The sequence below is a fragment of the Gorilla gorilla genome, chromosome 1 (genome assembly GCF_029281585.2).
Source record: "Gorilla gorilla gorilla isolate KB3781 chromosome 1, NHGRI_mGorGor1-v2.1_pri, whole genome shotgun sequence".
NCBI classification, from domain to species: Eukaryota; Metazoa; Chordata; class Mammalia; order Primates; family Hominidae; genus Gorilla; species Gorilla gorilla.
The window spans coordinates 38,367,392-38,389,432 of NC_073224.2; the positions used below are offsets into that span (position 1 = coordinate 38,367,392).

General features: G+C 38.7%; 1 protein-coding gene across 2 annotated transcripts in view; it reads left to right on the top strand.

Moving 5' to 3' along the window:
- DNAH14 (dynein axonemal heavy chain 14) overlaps nt 1-22,041 on the top strand; it is a 186,796-nt gene that overhangs the window by 79,402 nt on the left and 85,353 nt on the right. Inside the window, exon 11 of one of the 2 annotated variants that reach the window (XM_055372090.2) lies at nt 20,550-20,800. The exons of the other annotated variant lie outside the window; for it this stretch is intronic. Within the exon in view, the coding sequence (XP_055228065.2) occupies nt 20,550-20,800 (251 nt within the window). The remainder of the gene's footprint in view (nt 1-20,549; nt 20,801-22,041) is intronic. 2 annotated transcript variants of the gene reach the window in all.

Below are 22,041 nucleotides of genomic sequence, written 5' to 3' on the forward strand. Positions count from 1 at the left end.
CTTTTGTTGCCATTGCTTTTGGTGTTTTAGTCATGAAGTCTTTGCCCATGCCTATGTCCTGGTATTACCTAGGTTTTCTTCTAGGGTTTTTATGGTTTTAGGTCTTACATTTAAGCCTTTAATCTATCTTGAGTTAATTTTTGTATAAGGTGTAAGGAAGGGGTCCAGTTTCAGTTTTCTGCATATGGCTAGCCAGTTTTCCCAACACTTTTAGTTAAATAGGGAATCCTTTCCCCATTTCTTGTTTTTGTCAGGTTTTTCAAAGATCAGATGGTTGTAGATGTGTGATGTTACTTCTGAGGCCTCTGTTCTGTTCCATTGGTCTATATATCTGTTTTGGTACCAGTACCATGCTGTTTTGGTTACTGCGGCCTTGTGATATAGTTTGAAGTCAGGTAGCATAATGCCTCCATCTTTGTTCTTTTTGCTTAGGATTGTCTTGGCTATAAAGGCTCTTTTTTGGTTCCATATTAAATTTAAAGTAGTTTTTTCTAATTACATGAAGAAAGTCAATGGTAGCTTGATGGGAATAGCATTGAATCTATAAATTACTTTGGGAAGTATGACCATTTTCACATTATTGATTCTTCCTATCCATGAGCATGGAATGTTTTTCCATTTGTTTGTGTCCTCTCTTATTTCCTTGAACAGTTGTTTGTAGTTCTCCTTGAAGAGGTCCTTCACATCTCTTGTAAGTTGTATTTTATTCTCTTTGTAGCAGTTTTGAATGGGAGTTTGCTCATGATTAGGTTCTCTGTTTGTCTATTATTGGTGTATAGGAACGCTTGTGATTTTTGCACATTGATTTTGTATCCTGAGACTTTGCTGAAGTTGCTTATCAGGTTAAGGAGTTTTTGGACTGAAACGATGGGGTTTTCTAAATATACGATCATGTCATCTGCAAAGAGAGTTAATTTGACTTCCTCTCTTCCTATTTGAATACCTTTCTTTCTTTCTCTTACCTGATTGCCCTAGCCAGAACTTCCAATATTATGTTGAATAGGAGTGGTGAAAGAGGGCATCGTTGTCTTGTGCCAGTTTTCAAAGGGAATGCTTCCAGCTTTTGCCTGTTCAGTATAATATTGACTATGGGTTTGTCATAAATAGCTCTTATTATTTTGAGATCTGTTCCATCAATACCTAGTTTATTGAGAGTTTTTAGCATGAAGGAGTGTTTAATTTTATCAAAGGCCTTTTCTGCATCTATTGAGATAATCATGTGGATTTTATCATTGGTTCTGTTTATGTGATGGACTACGTGTATTGATTTGTGTATGTTGAACCAGCCTTGCATCCTAGGGATGAACCCGACTTAATCTTGGTGGATAAGCTTTTTAATGTGCTGCTGGATTCGGTTTGCCAATATTTTATTGAGGATTTTTGCATCGATGTTCATCAGGGATATTGGCCTGAAATTTTCTTTTTTTGTTGTGTCTCTACCAGGTTTTGGTATCAGGATGATGCTGGCCTCAGAAAATGAGTTAGGGAGGAGTCTCTCCTTTTCTATTGTTTGGAATAGTTTCAGACAGAATGGTACCAGCTCCTCTTTGTACCTCTGGTAGAATTCAGCTGTGATTCCATCTGGTCCTGGACTTTTTTTGGTTGGTAGGCTATTAATGACTGCCTCAATTTCAGAACTTGTTATTGGTCCATTCAGGGTTTCATCTTCTTCCTGGTTTAGTCTTGGGAAGCTGTATGTGTCCAGGAATTTATCCATTTCCTCTAGATTTTCTATTTTATTTGTATAGAGGTATTTATAGTATTCTCTGATGGTAGTTTGTATTTCTGTGGGATCAGTAGTTGTCTCCCCTTTATCATTTTTTATTGTGTCTACTAGATTCTTCTCTCTTTTCTTCTTTATCAGTCTGGCTAGTGGTCTATCCATTTTGTTAATCTCTTGAAAAAAAACAGCTCCTGGATTCATTGATTTTTTGAACTTTTTTTGTGTGTCTCTATTTCCTTCAGTTTTGCTCTGATCTTAGTTATTTCTTGTCTTCTGCTAACTTTTGAACTTGTTTGCTCTTGCTTCTCTAGTTCTTTTAATTGTGATGTTAGGGTGTCAATTTTAGATCTTTCCCACTTTCTCCTGTGGGCATTTATTGCTATAAACTTCCCTCTAAACACTGCTTTAGCTGTGTCCCAGTGATTCTGGTATGTTATGTCTTTGTTCTCATTGGTTTCAAAGAACTTAGTCATTTCTGCTTTAATTTTGTCATTTACCCAGTAGTCATTCAGAAGCAAGTACTATATGGTGCTGAGAAGAATGTGTATTCTGTTGATTTGGGGTGGAGTGTTGTGTAGATGTCTATTAGGTTTGCTTGGTCCAGAGCTGAGTTCAAGTCCTAAATATCCTTGTTAATTTTCTGTCTCATTGATCTGTCTAATGTTGACAGTAAGGTGTTAAAGTCTCCCACTATTATTGTGTGTGAGTCTAAGCCTCTTTGTAGGTCTGTAAGAACTTGCTTTATGAATCTGGGTGCTCCTGTGTTGGGTGCATATATATTTAGGATAATTAGCTCTTCTTGTTGGGTTGATCCCTTTACCATTATGTAATGCCCTTCTTTGTCTTTTTTTAATCTTTATTGGTTTAAAGACTGTTTTATCAGATGCTAGGAATGCAACCTCTGCTTTTTTTTTTTTCTTTCCATTTGCTTGGTAAATCTTCGTCCATCCCCTTATTTTGAGCCTATGTGTGTCTTTGCATGTGAGATGTGTCTCCTGAATACAGCACACCAATGGATCTTGACTCTTTATCTGATTTGCCATTCTGTGTCTTTTAATTGGGGCATTTAGCCTATTTACATTTAAGGTTAATATTGTTATGTGTGAATTTCATCCTGTCATTATGATGCTAGCTGGTTATTTTGCCCATTAGTTGATGCAGTTTCTTCATAGTATCAATGGTCTTTACAATTTGGCATGTTTTTGCAGTGGCTGGTACCGGTTTTTCCTTTCCATATTTAGTGCTTCTTTCAGGAGCTTTTATAAGGCAGGCCTGGTGGTGACAAAATCCCTCAGCATTTGCTTGTCTTTAAAGGATATTATTTCTCCTTCACTTATGAAGCTTAATTTGGCTGGAAATGAAATTCTGGGTTGAAAATTATTTTCTTTAAGAATGTTGAATATTGGCCCCCACTCTATTCTAGCATGTAGAGTTTCTGCAAGAGATCCACTGTTAGTCTGATGGGCTTCCCTTTGCAGGTAACTCGACCTTTCTCTCTGGCTGACCTTTACATTTTTTTTTTCATTTTAACCTTGGTGAATCTGATGATTATATGTCTTGGGGTTGCTCTTCTCGAGGAGTATCTCTGTGGTGTTCTCTGTATTTTCTGAATTTGAATATTGGCCTGTCTTGCTAGATTGGGGAAGTTCTCTCTTGCTAGATTGGATAATATCCTGAAGTGTGTTTTCCCACTGGGTTCCGTTCTCCCTGTCACTTTCAGGTACACCAATCAAACGTAGGTTTGGTCTTTTCACATAGTCTCATATTTCTTTGAGGCTTTGTTCATTCCTTTTCATTCTTTTTTCTCTGGGCTTGTCTTCACACTTTATTTCATTAAGTTGATCTTCAATCTCTGATATCCTTTTTTTCCACTTGATTGCTTTGGCTATTGATGCTTGTGTATGCTTCACAAAGTTCTCGTGCCGTGTTTTTTAGCTCTGTCAGGTCATTCATGTTCTTCTGTAAACTGGTTATTCTAGTTAGCAATTCCTCCAGCCTTTTATCAAGGTTCTTACCTTCCTTGCATTGGGTTAGAACATGCTGCATTAGCTTGGAGGAGTTTGTTATTACCCACCTTCTGAAGCCTACTTCTGTCAGTTCATCAAACTCATTCTCCATCCAGTTTTGTTCCCTTGCTGGTGAGGGGTTGTGATTCTTTGGAGGAGAAGAGGCATTCTGGTTTTCGGAATTTTCAGCCTTGGTGCACTGGATTTTCCTCATCTTCGTGGATTTATCTACCTTTGGTCTTTGCTGTTGGTGACCTTCAGATGGAGTTTTTGCGTGGTCATTTTTTTTGTTGATGTTGATTCCATTGCTTTCTGTTTGTTAGTTTTGCTTCTACCAGTCAGGCCCCTCATCTGTAGGTCTGCTGGAGTTTGCTGGGGGTCCACTTTAGCCCCTGTTTGCCTGGGTATCACCAATGGAGGCTGCAGAACAGCAAAGATTGCTGCCTGCTCCTTCCTCTGGAAGCTTTGTCTCAGGGAGACCCACCAGATACCAGCCGGAGCTCTCCTGTATGAGGTGTCTGTCGACCTCTACTGGGAGGTGTTTCCCAGTCAGGAGGCACGGGGGTCAGGGACCCACTTGAGGAGGCAGTCAGTCCCTTAGCACTGTGCTGGGAGATCTGTTGCTCTCTTCAGACCTGGCAGGCAGGAATGTTTAAGTCTGCTGAAGCTCTCCCACAGCCACCCCTTCCCCAGGTGCTCTGTGCCAAGGAGATGGGAGTTTTATCTGTCAGCCCCTGACTGGGGCTGCTGCCTTTCTTTCAGAGATGCCCTACCCAGAGAGGAGGAATCTAGAGAGGCAGTCTAGCTACAGTGGCTTTCAGGTGCTGTGGTAGGCTCTGCCCAGTCCAAACTTCCCAGGGGCTTTGTTTACACTGTGAGGGGAAAATTGCCTACTCAAGCCTCAGTAATGGTGGATGCCCCTTTCCCCACCAAGCTTGAGCATCCCAGGTCGACTTCAGACTGCTGTGCTGGTAGTGAGAATTTCAACCCAGTGGATCTTAGCTTGCTAGGCTCCTTGGGGGTGGGATCTGTTGAGCAAGACCACTTGGCTTCCTGGCTTCATCCCCCTTTCTAGGGGAGTGAATGGTTCTGTCTCACTGGTGTTCCAGGTGCCACTGGGGTATGAAAAAAACTCCTGCAGCTAGCTCGGATTTTTGCCATACAAGCCATCCAGTTTTGTGTTTGAAACCCAGGGCCCTTGTGGTGTAGGCACCTGAGGGAATTTCCTGGTCTGTGGGTTGCCAAGACCATGGGAAAAGTGTAGCATCTGGGCTGGATAGTCTTGTCCCTCATGGCATAGTCCCTCATGGCTTCCTTTGGCTAGCAGAGGGAGTTCCCTGACCTCTTGCACTTCCTGGGTGAGGCGACGCCCCACCCTACTTTGGCTTGCCCTCTTTGGGCTGCACCCACTGTCTAACCAGTCCCAATGAGATGAACCAGTTACCTCAGTTGGAAATGCAGAAATCACCCACTTCCTGTGTTGGTCTTGCTGGGAGCTGCAGACTGGAGCTGTTTCTATTTGGCCATCTTTCCTCACTAGTTTTTTTTTTTAATGTAGGCACTTATTGCTATAAATTTGCCTCTTAGTATTGCTTTTGCTGTGTCCTATAGGTTTTGATATATTATGTTTCAATTTTCATTTGTTCAAAGAATTTCAAAATTTCATTCTTAGTTTCTTCACCCATTTGTTGTTCAGGAACATGTTTAATTTTCATGTATTTGTATAGCTTCAGCTGTTTCTCTTGTTATTGATGTCTAGCTCTATTCCCCTGTGCTCAGATAAGATACTTGATATGATTTTAATTTCTGAAATGTGTTGAGACTTGTGTTCTAAAATATGGTCAATCATGGAGAATGTTCCATGTGCTGATGAAAATAATGTGTATTCTGCAGCTGTTGGGCAAAATGTTTTGTAAATGTTTATGAGGTCCATTTAGTTTATTGTTTAGTTCAAATCTGTTGTTTCTTTGTTGGGCTTCTGTCTAGATTATCTATTTGATGCTGAGAGTGGAATGTTGAAGTCTCAAAGTATTATTATATTAGGGTCTATCTCTTCCTTTAGATCTGACAATATTTGCTTTATATATCTGGATAGTCTAGTGATGTGTGCATATATATTTACAATTGTTATATTATCTTGCTGAACTGATTCCTTTATTATTATATAATGTCCTCCATGTCTATTATTATAGGTTTTCACTTTAAATCTGTTTTGTTGATATAAGCATAGACACTTCTGCTTGATTTCGGTTTTTGTTTACATGGAGTATCTTTTTTATCCCTTCACTTTCAGTCTGTGCATGTCTTTACAGGTGTGGTAGGTTTCTTGTAGGCAGCATATAGTTGAGTCTTGTATTTTAATCACTCAGCTAGTCCATGTCTTTTAAATGAGAAATGTAATCCATTTACTTTCAAGGTTATTCTTGATAGATGAGGACTTACTCCTGTAATTTTAGATTGTTTTCTGGTTGTTCTTTAATATTCTTTGTTTCTTCCTCTCTTATTGTTATTTTTGCAGTTAGGTGGTTTTCCGTAGTGACAAGATTTGATTCATTTGCCTCTCTCCTTTGTATATCAGCTCTACTAGTGAGTTTTATAGTTTTGCATGTTTGCATGATGGTGGTTATCATCTTTTCACTTCCAGCTTTAAGACTCTCCTGGGTATTTCTTGTAAGTCCATTCTAGAGGTGAAGAATTTATTCTGTTTGGGAAATGTGTGAGAGGAGAAAAAAGACACACACACAATACCTTTAAGGGTAAACAACGTTTACCCCATGTAAATGGCAATGCAGATGTAATAAGCAAATGTTATAGTAAGCAAATGATACAATAATAATCAAATGATATAATAAGCAGATTGATATAATAAGCAAATTGCAATGGGAAGAGGAGAAGGAAAAGATATTTACACTCACCAGACTATGGAGGATTCACCACCAGACTGGGAAGCAACAGCCTGGGCTCCAGAGGTGGATACTGCACTCACCAGACTGTGGAGGGTTTACCACCAGAGTGGGAAGCAACAGCCTGGGTTCCAGAGTCGGCCACTCATCTGTGCACAGACAAGGAGAGGTCTCATGTAGCTTTGGCGCAGTCTGGGACTGTAGCTCTTATTGTAATGAATTTTTTGGCATGATGTCCACTCATGAGGGCCCTTCAGGACAGGGCTTAAGGAACACAAAAAGGTCAACTTTTTTTGGTGATTGTCTATTGTTTTTCAATAACTAACATATAGGCTCTGAAACAGTGCTGGATGAACACCTCAAGGGGCTCACACAACCTGTTCTGGGACTTAGTGACCATTGTCCCTTGGTGTCCATGTTCAATTGAGTTCAGATTTAACTTTTTAAGTTTAATTTAACTTTTCCTCCTCAGAATTCCCTCAGTTTTTGCATATCTGTAAAAGATTCTATTTATTCTTCATTTCAGAAGAATTTCTCTGCTGGGAATAATATTCTTGGCTGATAGTTTATTTCTTTCAATATTTTGTATATATCATTCCAATATCTCCTGGCCTGTAAAGTTTATGCTGAGAAATCTGCTTATCTAATGGAAATTCCCTTATATGTGACTTGACGTTCTTGATACTTTTAAAATTCTTTCTTTCTCTTTGACTTTGTCAATTTGACTATAATGTGCCCCAGAGAGGACATGTTTGAGTTTAATCTCTTTGGGTTTGTTTAGCTTATTAGACCTGGATGTTCATTTCTCTTCCAAGACATGGGAAATTTTTAGCTATTATTTCATTAAACATATTTTTCTTGTTTTTCTCTTCTCTTCTCTTTCTGCAACAACCATAATCTGAATATTTGTCACTTAATGGTGTTCCATAAATCCTGTGAGTTTTCTTCACTTTTTTTTTTCTTTTTCTTTTCTTTTTTTTTTGTCTGCCTGTGTTATTTCAAATGCCCGGTCTTCAGGTTCAGAAATTTTCTTCTGCTTGGTCTAGTCTGTTGCTGAAGGTCTCAGTTGCATTTTTAAATTTCCTTCATTAAATTCTTCAGTTCTAGGATTTCTATTTGGTTCTTTTCTATGATATATATCTTTATTTAATTTTTCATTCAGTTTATGAATTGTTTTCCTGGTCTCATTGAATTGTCTATCTGTATTCTCATATATTTCACTGAATTTCCCTAAGATTAATATTTTGAATTATTTTTCTGGCATCTTATACATTTCTTTATGACTGGGGCCTGTTACTACAGTATTATTGTTTTCATTTGGAGGTGACATAGTTTCTTGTTTTTCAAGATGACATTCAGTATGTTGGAGGATGATCCCTTTATGTAGGAACACACAGATATTTATTAGTATATACTTCCTTGTTTGATTTCCAAAACTTAAGTTACCTGCTTTTAAGTGAGACACCAAACTTTATAGGCTTCAGCACATATAAATAGTCTTCTTTTTGTCTAATGTTTAAATACAGTATGAGCATGTAGTAAAAGTTGTAATGAAAGTTGTTGATAAAGTTAAATTCCAATATATATTAATCATGCTAATAAAAATACTGTAGACTTTGCCGGACTGCTGTTGCCAGCAGCCACTGCCATTGTGCTTTCTCATGAGGCTCCTGCTACCCCACTGGAGCACTTTTGCTGGCAGCTTCCTGCCAGAATGTGTTCACTCATGGCACCCCTGCTGCCCCTACCAGAGTACTTCCCACCTGGGGTGCTCATGCTTCCCCCATTGGAACACTTTTGCTGACAGCCTCCCACCACAGCATGGTCACTAAGGACTCCACCACTGCCACATTGGAGTGTTTCCCACCGATGGTCACCCTGCAACCCCTAGTGCAGTGCTATTGCCTGCAGTCTGGGAGCACCTTGGCCTCTCCAGCCCAGCTGGGGCTTGCCCATGAGTGATCAGAGCACAAAGCTATGGGCCCAGTCCTAGCCACCCAAGGTTAAAGCATGCTGCCCAGGAGTGTTGAAGTGAGAGTTGGCCCACTGAAAGCATTCAGAAACAAAGCCTTTCAACTTTACTCAACTTGCACCACAGCCAAATACTTGAGGGCAATAAAGAACATAAAAACAAAGCCCAGTCCAAAGAACAACAACTTCAAAGGATAAAGGAACATCAGCTTTCACAGATCAGAAACAGACAGTGTAAGAACTCTGCAACTCTAAAAGCCAGAGTGTCTTCTTACCTCCAAATAATCACACTAGCTCTCCAGGAAAGGTTCTTAACCACGTTGAAATTGCTGTAATGTCACACATTTAATTCAGAATCTGGATGGCAAGGAAGCTCATCGAGGTACAAGAGAAGGTCAAAACCAAATCCAAGGAAAACAGTAAAACAATCCAAGAGTTGAAGGACAACCTAACCATTTTAAGAAAGAACCAAACTGAATTTCGGGATATGAAAAATTAACTACAAGAATTTCAAAATATAATTGGAGGCATTAGATCAAGCTGAGGAAGGAATCTCAGAGCTGGAAGATTGCTCACTTGAAGCAATGAAAAATAAAGAAAAAAGAAGTTTAAAAATGAACACAACAGTTGAGAAATACGGGATTCTGTAAAGAGATCAAACAGCGAAGGTTCTTAACCAGATTGAGTTTCCTTAAAGAGGAGAGCAAGCCACTTTGGAAACATATTTGAGGATATAGTCCATGACAATTTTGAAATCTTGCTAGAGAGGTCAACTTGCAAATTCAAGAAATTCAGAGAACTCCTGTGTGAAGGAGTTGATCATCCCCAAGTTAATCATCCCCAAGACACATAGTCATCAAATTCTCCAAGGTCAACATGAAAGAAAAAATCTTAAAGGGAGTTAGAGAGAAGGGCAGATCACTAGCAAAGGGAACCCCTTCTGGCTAACAGCGGTCCTTTTAGCAGGAACCTTACAAGTCTACAGAGATTAGAGGCCTATTTTTAACATCCTTAAAGGAAAGAAATTCCAACCAAAAATGTCATATCCCACCAAACTAAGCTTCATAAGCAAAGGAGAAATGAAATCCTTGTCAGAGAAGCAAATGGTAAGGAAATTTGTTGCCACTAGACCTACCTTACAAGAGGTCCTAAAGGGAGTGCTAAACATGGAAATGAAAGAACATTCCCTGCCACCACAAAAACACACTTGAGTACATAAACACACTTAAGTACATAGGCCATTGACATTTTAACACAACTGTAAAATTAGGTCTACATAACAACAAGCTAATAACACAGTGACAAGATCAAATCCTCACATGTTAATATTGACCTGGAATGTAAGTGGGCTAAGTGCCCCATTTTAAAGGCCAACTGTGACAAACTGGATAAAGAAGCAAGACCCAACTGTCTGCTGTCTCTGAGAGACCCATCTCACAAGTAACAACACCCATAGACTCAAAGTAAAGGGTTAGAGAAATACCTGTCTGGCAAATGGAAAACAAAAAAAAAGAGCAGAGGTTGCTATTCTTATATCAGCTAAAACAGACCTTAAACAAACAAGGATCAAAAAGGACAAAGAAGGCCATTACATAATAATAAAGAGTTCAGTACTAAAAGACTTAAATATTCTAAATATATGCACACCCAATATTGGAGCACCTAGATTCGTTAAACAAGTACTGAGAGTCCTACAAAGAGTTTTAGACAACCACGCAATAATAGTGGTGGACTTCAACACCCCAATGACAGCATTAGACACATTGTTGAGGCAGAAAACTACAAAACTATTCAGGACTTAAACTTGATACTTGACCAGTTGGATCTAACAGACACCTACAGAACACTATGCCTAACAACAGAATATACATTCTTCTCATCAGCACATGGCACATACTCTAAGATTGACCACATATTTGCCCATAAAGTAAGTCTCAACTAAATCACAAAAATCAAAACCATAACAACCACACTGTTGGACCACAGCTCAAGCACAACCAGCTTCTGAGTGACTTTTGGTTAAAGAATAAAATTAAGGCAGAAATTTTAAAAAATTCTTTGAAACTAATAACAGACACAACATACCAGAATCTTCAGGACACAACTAAAGAAGGATGAAGAGGAAAGTTTATAGTGCTGTACACCTACCTCAAGAAGTTAGAAAGATCTCAAATTAAGACTCTAATTATTGCACCTAGAGGAACCAGAAAAACAAGAGAAAACAAACCCCAAAGCCAGCAGAAAAAAAGAAATTACAAAAATTAGAGCAGAACTGAACAAAATTGAGGCATGAAAATCCATATAAAAGATCAGCAAAACCAAAAGTTGATTCTTCAGAAGATTAAACAAGTTTGATAGCTTGGTGCCTAGATTTATAAAGAAAAAATTAAAGAAGACCCAAATACACCCAATCAGAAATGACAAAGGTGGCATCATAACTGACCCCAGAGAAATATAAAAAAAAAATCTCAGCCGGGCAAGGTGGCTCATGCTTGTAATCCCAACACTTTGGGAGGCCAAGGAAGGCAGATCACCTGAGGTCAGGAGTTTGAGACCAGCCTGGCCAACATGGTGAAACCTCGTCTCTATTAAAAATACAAAAATTAGCCAGGTGTGGTGGCATTTGTCTGTAGTTTCAGCTACTCAGGAGGCTGAGGCAGGAGAATCACTTGAATCTGGGAGGCAGAGGTTGCAGTGAGCCAAGATTGCACCACTGGAATCCAGCCTGGGCGACAGAGCAAGGCTCTGTCTCAAAAAAAAAAAAAAAAAAATCTCAAAGGCTACTATAAACACCTCTCTGCATACAAACTAGAAAACCTACAAGAAATGGGTAAATTCCTGGAAACACATAGCCTCCCAAGATTAAACCAGGAAGAAATTGAAATCCTGGACAGACAAATAAAGAGTAATAACAGACCAATTGAATCAGTAATAAAACACCTAAAAACCGATAACAGCCTTGGACCATATGGATTTGATTCTACCAAATGCGCAAAGAGCTAGTACCAATCCTACTGAAATTATTTCCAAAAATCAAGGAGGAAGGACTCCTCCGTAACTTATTTTATGAGGCCAGCATCATTCTGATACCAAAACCTGGCAGAGACACAACAAGAAAAGAAAACTTCAGGCCAATATACCTAATGAACACAGACACACAAATTATCAACGTAGTACAGCAAACTGAATCCAGGGAGCAGCACATCAAAAAGTTAATTTACCATGGAGAAGTAGGCTTTATTCCTGGGATGCAAGGTTGGTTTAACATATGCAAATCAATAAGTGTGATTTATTATGTAATCAGAATTAAAAACAAATACCACATGATCATCTCAACAGATACAGGAAATGCTTTTGATAAAATTCAACATCCCTGCATGTTAAAAACTCTCAACAAGCTGGGCATTGAAGCCACATACCTCAAAATAATCAGAGCCATATATGGCAAGAACACAGTGAACATCATACTGAACAGGCAAAAACTGGAACCATTCCCACTGATAACTGGAACAAGAGAAGGATGCCAACTCTTACCACTCCTGTTAAACACAGTACTGGAAATTCTAGCCAGAGCAATTATGCAAGAGAGAGAAACATAAGGCATCCAGATAGGAAGAGGTCAAACTATCTGTTTGTAGATGATATGATTCTCTATCTAGGAAACCTTATAGTTTCTGTCCAAAAGCTCCTACCTCTGATAAAATAACTTAGGAAAGTTTCAGCATATAAAATCAATGTACAAAAATCAGTAGCATTTCTATACACCAAAAACATCCAAACTGAGAGCCAAATCAATGCCATTCACAATAGCCACAATAAGAATAAAATATCTAGGAATACAGTTAACCAAGGTGGTGATAGATATGTACAATGAGAATTACAAAGCACTGCTGAAAGAAATTAGAGATGACACAAACAAATGGAAAAACATTCCATGCTGATGAATAGGAAAAATCAATATTGTTAAAATGGCCATACTGCCCAAAGCAGTTTACAGACTTGATGTTATTCCTGTCAAATTACCAACATCATTTTTCACAGTTCAAAAAAAAAAAAAAACTATTCTAAAATTTGTGTTGAACCAAAGAACCTGAATTGCCAAAGCAATCCAAAGCAAAAAGAGCAAAGCTGGAGGCATCACATTACCCAACTTCAAACTATACAAGACTACAGTAACCAAACAGCATGGTAAGGGTACAAAAACAGATACATAGACCAATGGAACAAAGTAGAGAACTCAGAAATAAAGCCACACAGTCTACAATGACAACAATGGAGAAAGAACTCCCTTTTCAATAAATGCTTCTGGGATAACTGGCTAGCCATATTCAGAATATTGAAACTGGATCCCTTCCTGTCACTATATACAAAAATTAACTCAAGACGGATTAAAGACTTAAATGTAAGACCTAAAACAGTACAAACACTAGAAGAAAACCTAGGAAATACCGTTCTGGACATCAACCTTGACAAAGAATTTATGACCTAGTCCCCAAATGCAATTGCAACAAAAACAAAATTGACAAGTGGGACCTAGTGAAACTAAAGGGCTTCTGCATGGCAAGCAAAATTATCAACAGAGTAAACAGACAACTTACAGAATGAGAGAAAATATTCACAATCTGTGCATCTGACAAAGTTCTAACATCCAGAGTCTATAAGGCTCTTAAACACCCCAACAAGCAAAAAACCAAATAACTCCACTAAAAAATGGGCAAAGGATATGAACAAATACTTCTCAAAAGAAGACATACATGTAGCCAACAAATATATTAAAAATATGACCACCAATCATTAGAGAAATCCAAATCAAAACCAAAATGAGTTAACATCTTACACCAATCAGAATGGCTGTTATTAAAAAGTCAAAAAACAATAGATGCTGGTGAGGATGTGGCAAAAAGGAAACACCCTGCTGGTAGCAATGTAAATTAGTTCAGCCACTTTGGAAAGCAGTGTGGAGATTTCTCAAAGAACTTAAAAGAGAACTACCATTCAACTCAGCAATCCCTCTACTGGATATATACCCAAAGGAAAATAAATTGTTCTACCAAAAAGACACATGCATGCTTATGTTCATTGCAGCACTATTCACAATAGCAAAGACATGGAATCAACCTAGATGCCCATCATTGGTGGACTGGATAAAGAAAATGTGGTACATATACACTATGGAATACCACCCAGCCATGAAAAGAACGATATCATGTCCTTTGCAGCAGCATGATGCAGCTGGAGGTCATTATTTTAAGCAAACTGACACAGGAACAGAAACCAAATACCACATATCTTCACATATAAGTGGGAGATAAACATTGTTACACATGGGCAGGAAGATGGGAACAACAGACATTGGAGACTGCTTGAGGGAGGAGGGTGAGGGGAAGGTATGGGTTAAAAGGCAACCTATTGTTGACTATGCTTACTACCCATGTGATGGGATAATTCATACCCCAAGACTCAGCAATACACAATTTAACCGTGTAACAAACCTGCATATGTACCCTCAGAACCTAAAATAAAAGTAGAAGAAAAAACAAAGAAACAAATAAAAACAAAACAAGTAAAAACACAATGTAATTTTCATATTGTTAAATTTAGATCTACTATTATTTGTTTTTGGTTAGTCTCCTCTGTCTTTTTTTTTTCCTCTGTCCTTCCTCTTCTGGCTTCTTTAGTATTACTTAAATAATTTTTAGAATTCTATTTTAATTTATCTGTTGCTTTTTAGGCCTACCCTTTAAATCATTTTTTGCTTGAGGTATTAAAATATCAATTCTTAACATTCACATCTAATTAAAGTTGATAAAAAAAACTAAACTAGAAATCATGCTATATTAACATAGAAAATCAGAGGAGCCAAGATGGCCGAATAGGAACAGCTCCGGTCTACAGCTCCCAGCGTGAGCGACACAGAAGACGGGTGATTTCCGCATTTCCATCTGAGGTACCGGGTTCATCTCACTAGGGAGTGCCAGACAGTGGGCGCAGGCCACTGGGTGCGTGCACCGTGCGCGAGCCGAAGCAGGGCGAGGCATTGCCTCACCTGGGAAGCGCAAGGGGTCAGGGAGTTCCCTTTCCAAGTCAAAGAAAGGGGTGACAGACGCACCTGGAAAATCGGGTCACTCCCACCCGAATATTGCGCTTTTCAGACCGGCTTAAAAAACGGCACACCACGAGACTATATCCCACACCTGGCTCGGAGGGTCCTACGCCCACGGAATCTCGCTGATTGCTAGCGCAGCAGTCTGAGATCAAACTGCAAGGCGGCAGCGAGGCTGGGGGAGGGGCGCCCGCCATTGCCCAGGCTTGCTTAGGTAAACAAAGCAGCCGGGAAGCTCGAACTGGGTGGAGCCCACCACAGCTCAAGGAGGCTTGCCTGCCTCTGTAGGCTCCACCTCTGGGGGCAGGGCACAGACAAACAAAAAGACAGCAGTAACCTCGGCAGACTTAAATGTCCCTGTCTGACAGCTTTGAAGAGAGCAGTGTTTCTCCCAGCACGCAGCTGGTGATCTGAGAACGGGCAGACTGCCTCCTCGAGTGGGTCCCTGACCCCTGACCCCCGAGCAGCCTAACTGGGAGGCACCCCCCAGCAGGGGCACACTGACACCTCACACCACAGGGTATTCCAACAGACCTGCAGCTGAGGGTCCTGTCTGTTAGAAGGAAAACTAACAAACAGAAAGGACATCCACGCCAAAAACCCATCTGTACATCACCATCATCAAAGACCAAAAGTAGATAAAACCACAAAGATGGGGAAAAAACAGAACAGAAAAACTGGAAACTCTAAAACGCAGAGCACCTCTCCTCCTCCAAAGGAACGCAGTTCCTCACCAGCAACGGAACAAAGCTGGATGGAGAATGATTTTGACGAGCTGAGAGAAGAAGGCTTCAGACGATCAAATTACTCTGAGCTACGGGAGGACATTCAAACCAAAGGCAAAGAAGTTGAAAACTTTGAAAAAAATTTAGAAGAATGTATAACTAGAATAACCAATACAGAGAAGTGCTTAAAGGAGCTGATGGAGCTGAAAACCAAGGCTCGAGAACTACGTGAAGAATGCAGAAGCCTCAGGAGCCGATGCGATCAACTGGAAGAAAGGGTATCAGCAATGGAAGATGAAATGAATGAAACGAAGCGAGAAGGGAAGTCTAGAGAAAAAAGAATAAAAAGAAATGAGCAAAGCCTCCAAGAAATATGGGACTATGTGAAAAGACCAAATCTACGTCTGATTGGTGTACCTGAAAGTGATGCGGAGAATGGAACCAAGTTGGAAAACACTCTGCAGGATATTATCCAGGAGAACTTCCCCAATCTAGCAAGGCAGGCCAACATTCAGATTCAGGAAATACAGAGAACGCCACAAAGATACTCCTCGAGAAGAGCAACTCCAAGACACATAATTGTCAGATTCACCAAAGTTGAAATGAAGGAAAAAATGTTAAGGGCAGCCAGAGAGAAAGGTTGGGTTACCCTCAAAGGGAAGCCCATCAGACTAACAGCGGATTTCTCGGCAGAAACCCTACAAGCCAGAAGAGAGTGGGGGCCAATATTCAACATTCTTAAAGAAAAGAATTTTCAACCCAGAATTTCATATCCAGCCAAACTAAGCTTCATAAGTGAAGGAGGAATAAAATACTTTACAGACAAGCAAATGCTGAGAGATTTTGTCACCACCAGGCCTGCCTTACAAGAACTCCTGAAGGAAGCGCTAAACATGGAAAGGAACAACCGGTACCAGCCACTGCAAAATCATGCCAAAATGTAAAGACCATCGAGACTAGGAAGAAACTGCATCAACTAATGAGCAAAATCACCAGCTAACATCATAATGACAGGATCAAATTCACACATAACAATATTAACTTTAAATGTAAATGGACTAAATTCTCCAATTAAAAGACACAGACTGGCAAGTTGGATAAAGAGTCAAGACCCATCAGTGTGCTGTATTCAGGAAACCCATCTCACGTGCAGAGACACACATAGGCTCAAAATAAAAGGATGGAGGAAGATCTACCAAGCAAATGGAAAACAAAAAAAGGCAGGGGTTGCAATCCTAGTCTCTGATAAAACAGACTTTAAACCAACAAAGATCAAAAGAGACAAAGAAGGCCATTACATAATGGTAAAGGGATCAATTCAACAAGAGGAGCTAACTATCCTAAATATATATGCACCCAATACAGGAGCACCAAGATTCATAAAGCAAGTCCTGAGTGACCTACAAAGAGACTTAGACTCCCACACATTAATAATGGGAGACTTTAACACCCCACTGTCAACATTAGACAGATCAACGAGACAGAAAGTCAACAAGGATACCCAGGAATTGAACTCAGCTCTGCACCAAGCGGACCTAATAGACATCTACAGAACTCTCCACCCCAAATCAACAGAATATACATTTTTTTCAGCACCACACCACACCTATTCCAAAATTGACCACATAGTTGGAAGTAAAGCTCTCCTCAGCAAATGTAAAAGAACAGAAATTATAACAAACTGTCTCTCAGACCACAGTGCAATCAAACTAGAACTCAGGATTAAAAATCTCACTCAAAACCGCTCAACTACATGGAAACTGAACAACCTGCTCCTGAATGACTACTGGGTACATAATGAAATGAAGGCAGAAATAAAGATGTTCTTTGAAACGAACGAGAACAAAGACACAACATACCAGAATCTCTGGGATGCATACAAAGCAGTGTGTAGAGGGAAATTTATAGCACTAAATGCCCACAAGAGAAAGCAGGAAAGATCCAAAATTGACACCCTAACATCACAATTAAAAGAACTAGAAAAGCAAGTGCAAACACATTCAAAAGCTAGCAGAAGGCAAGAAATAACTAAAATCAGAGCAGAACTGAAGGAAATAGAGACACAAGAAACCCTTCAAAAAATCAATGAATCCAGGAGCTGGTTTTTTGAAAGGATCGACAAAATTGATAGACCGCTAGCAAGACTAATAAAGAAAAAAAGAATAATCAAATAGAAGCAATAAAAAATGATAAAGGGGATATCACCACCGATCCCACAGAAATACAAACTACCATCAGAGAATACTACAAACACCTCTACGCAAATAAACTAGAAAATCTAGAAGAAATGGATACATTCCTCGACACATACACTCTCCCAAGACTAAACCAGGAAGAAGTTGAATCTCTGAATAGACCAATAACAGGAGCTGAAATTGTGGCAATAATCAATAGTTTACCAACCAAAAAGAGTCCAGGACCAGATGGATTCACAGCCGAATTCTACCAGAGGTACAAGGAGGAACTGGTACCATTCCTTCTGAAACTATTCCAATCAATAGAAAAAGAGGGAATCCTCCCTAACTCATTTTATGAGGCCAGCATCATTCTGATACCAAAGCCGGGCAGAGACACAACCAAAAAAGAGAATTTTAGACCAATATCGTTGATGAACATTGATGCAAAAATCCTCAATAAAATACTGGCAAACCGAATCCAGCAGCACATCAAAAAGCTTATCCACCATGATCAAGTGGGCTTCATCCCTGGGATGCAAGGCTGGTTCAATATACACAAATCAATAAATGTAATCCAGCATATAAACAGAGCCAAAGACAAAAACCACATGATTATCTCAATAGATGCAGAAAAAGCCTTTGACAAAATTCAACAACCCTTCATGCTAAAAACTCTCAATAAATTAGGTATTGATGGGACGTATTTCAAAATAATAAGAGCTATCTATGACAAACCCACAGCCAATATCATACTGAATGGGCAAAAACTGGAAGCATTCCCTTTGAAAACTGGCACAAGACAGGGATGCCCTCTCTCACCGCTCCTATTCAACATAGTGTTGGAAGTTCTGGCCAGGGCAATCAGGCAGGAGAAGGAAATAAAGGGTATTCAATTAGGAAAAGAGGAAGTCAAATTGTCCCTGTTTGCAGACGACATGATTGTTTATCTAGAAAACCCCATTGTCTCAGCCCAAAATCTCCTTAAGCTGATAAGCAACTTCAGCAAAGTCTCAGGATACAAAATCAATGTACAAAAATCACAAGCATTCTTATACACCAACAACAGACAAACAGAGAGCCAAATCATGAGTGAACTCCCATTCACAATTGCTTCAAAGAGAATAAAATACCTAGGAATCCAACTTACAAGGGATGTGAAGGACCTCTTCAAGGCTAACTACAAACCACTGCTCAAGGAAATAAAAGAGGATACAAACAAATGGAAGAACATTCCATGCTCATGGGTAGGAAGAATCAATATCGTGAAAATGGCCATACTGCCCAAGGTCATTTACAGATTCAATGCCATCCCCATCAAGCTACCAATGACTTTCTTCACAGAATTGGAAAAAACTACTTTAAAGTTCATATGGAACCAAAAAAGAGCCCGCATCGCCAAGTCAATCCTAAGCCAAAAGAACAAAGCTGGAGGCATCACGCTACCTGACTTCAAACTATACTACAGGGCTACAGTAACCAAAACAGCATGGTACTGGTACCAAAACAGAGATATAGATCAATGGAACAGAACAGAGCCCTCAGAAATAACGCCGCATACCTACAACTATCTGATCTTTGACAAACCTGAGAAAAACAAGCAATGGGGAAAGGATTCCCTATTTAATAAATGGTGCTGGGAAAACTGGCTAGCCATATGTAGAAAGCTGAAACTGGATCCCTTCCTTACACCTTATACAAAAATCAATTCAAGATGGATTAAAGATTTAAACGTTAGACCTAAAACCATAAAAACCCTAGAAGAAAACCTAGGCATTACCATTCAGGACATAGGCATGGGCAAGGACTTCATGTCCAAAACACCAAAAGCAATGGCAACAAAAGACAAAATTGACAAATGGGATCTAATTAAACTAAAGAGCTTCTGCACAGCAAAAGAAACTACCATCAGAGTGAACAGGCAACCTACAACATGGGAGAAAATTTTCACAACCTACTCATCTGACAAAGGGCTGATATCCAGAATCTACAATGAACTCAAACAAATTTACAAGAAAAAAACAAACAACCCCATCAAAAAGTGGGCGAAGGACATGAACAGACACTTCTCAAAAGAAGACATTTATGCAGCCAAAAAACACATGAAAAAATGCTCATCATCACTGGCCATCAGAGAAATGCAAATCAAAACCACTATGAGATATCATCTCACACCAGTTAGAATGGCAATCATTAAAAAGTCAGGAAACAACAGGTGCTGGAGAGGATGTGGAGAAATAGGAACACTTTTACACTGTTGGTGGGACTGTAAACTAGTTCAACCATTATGGAAGTCAGTGTGGTGATTCCTCAGGGATCTAGAACTAGAAATACCATTTGACCCAGCCATCCCATTACTGGGTATATACCCAAAGGACTATATATCATGCTGCTATAAAGACACATGCACACGTATGTTTATTGCGGCATTATTCACAATAGCAAAGACTTGGAACCAACCCAAATGTCCAACAACAATAGACTGGATTAAGAAAATGTGGCACATATACACTATGGAATACTATGCAGCCATAAAAAATGATGAGTTCATGTCCTTTGTAGGGACATGGATGAAATTGGAAACCATCATTCTCAGTAAACTATCGCAAGAACAAAAAACCAAACACTGCATATTCTCACTCATAGGCGGGAATTGAACAATGAGATCACATGGACACAGGAAGGGGAATATCACACTCTGGGGACTGTTGTGGGGTTGGGGGAGGGGGGAGGGATAGCATTGGGAGATATACCTAATGCTAGATGACGAGTTAGTGGGTGCAGTGCACCAGAATGGCACATGTATACGTATGTAACTAACCTGCACAATTTGCACATGTACCCTAAAACTTAAAGTATAATAAAAAAAAAATGTAAAAAAAAAAAAAAAAAAAAAAAACATAGAAAATCAATACTTGTTTCTCAATTGTTTTTTAAATTGTAGGTTGCAGAAAAGAATGAAATCAAAGAGTATTTTGAGTCAAAACTCTCTGAAGATGACACAACACATTTCAAGCTGCCTAAATATAGACGTTTATTAGAAACATTTTTCAAGTTTGTAATGCTGGTTGACTACATATTTCAGGAACTCATTCATCAACTTATGAACACTGCAGTCACACTACTTTTGGAATTATTTAATGGTTCTGCTGCAATGCCATTTTCAGTGGAAAAAAAGAATGAAAATCTTATCAGGTAAATTACTTTTTTGAACTCAAAAAGTAACTTACAATTATAATATTTTAACATTGTCACATATGGAGGAAATATTCAATAATTTAAGCTAGAGTTTGAAAATTCTCCTTGTGGCAGAGTACATGTACTCATTTTTGCTATTAACAGAACTTATTATTTGGTAATACCTTACTTAATATCGGTGCTATAGGATGCGCAGTAAAATTTGAATTTCACATAAATGATAAATAATTTTAGTATACTTCAAGTATTACCTATGTTAAAATTATTGTTTATCTGAAATTCAGATTTCTCTGATAATTTAGCAAATATATTTTTTATTTGTTATATCTGGCAATTCTGTGCCTAAGTATACTCTGTCTTCCAAGTTCAGAGTTAGTTTTTAAAGATATGTGAGAATTCTGGAAGGAGCTACAAAGTCCAAATGGAATTTTAGTCAATTCCAAGAAATATCTGTTGAATATTTTCCCAGTGAAAAAACTATCTGAAAAACATTTTTACCTTCTAAACACTACTGTTAAAAACAAAGCATTTTTCTTATTTTCCACAACTGGATATATCTACTGTAACTGGTGAAACAGGAATATTAATTGAAATGATGGCATACTTTGTAGCTGGTAAACAGGACTATGAATTGAAATGTTGGCATACTTTAATTTCTATTTATCAAAATTTAATAATATTTTAGGCTAATTAAAGTTTTATAACTAGGTAGCTGAAAATATATCAATTCAAAAAATTTTGAAGATTATTCAAGATAATATTTTGTTTTTCTAATTATTACTGAATCTACAGAGCTAACATCACTTATCTAAGGACTTATAACTGGTTTGAGTCAGTGCCAGGATTTTAACCTATGTAAGAACACAACTATTTAGTGATAGTGCATTATAATTTTATTTCCTTTAAAACAATGTGTGTGTGTGTTTAGGAAAGGTCTTTATATTCTTAACATAGTTTTTGAAAGATATAATTAATTCATCATATCATAGCAAATTTAGAAAACAAATATCACCCTTAATTCTGTCACTGAATTACAACATCTTATCATTTTTATATGATTTTTGTAGTCTTTTCCTAAATGTTTTTCCATTGTTGTAATCCTAGTATACTAACTTATAGCTCGTTTTTTAAACACAATGTCTCCTGTATGCATTTTTTATGTTACAGGAATAATATATATAGGTCAGGCACAGTGGCTCACGCCTGTAATCACAACACTTGGGAGACCAATGAGGATG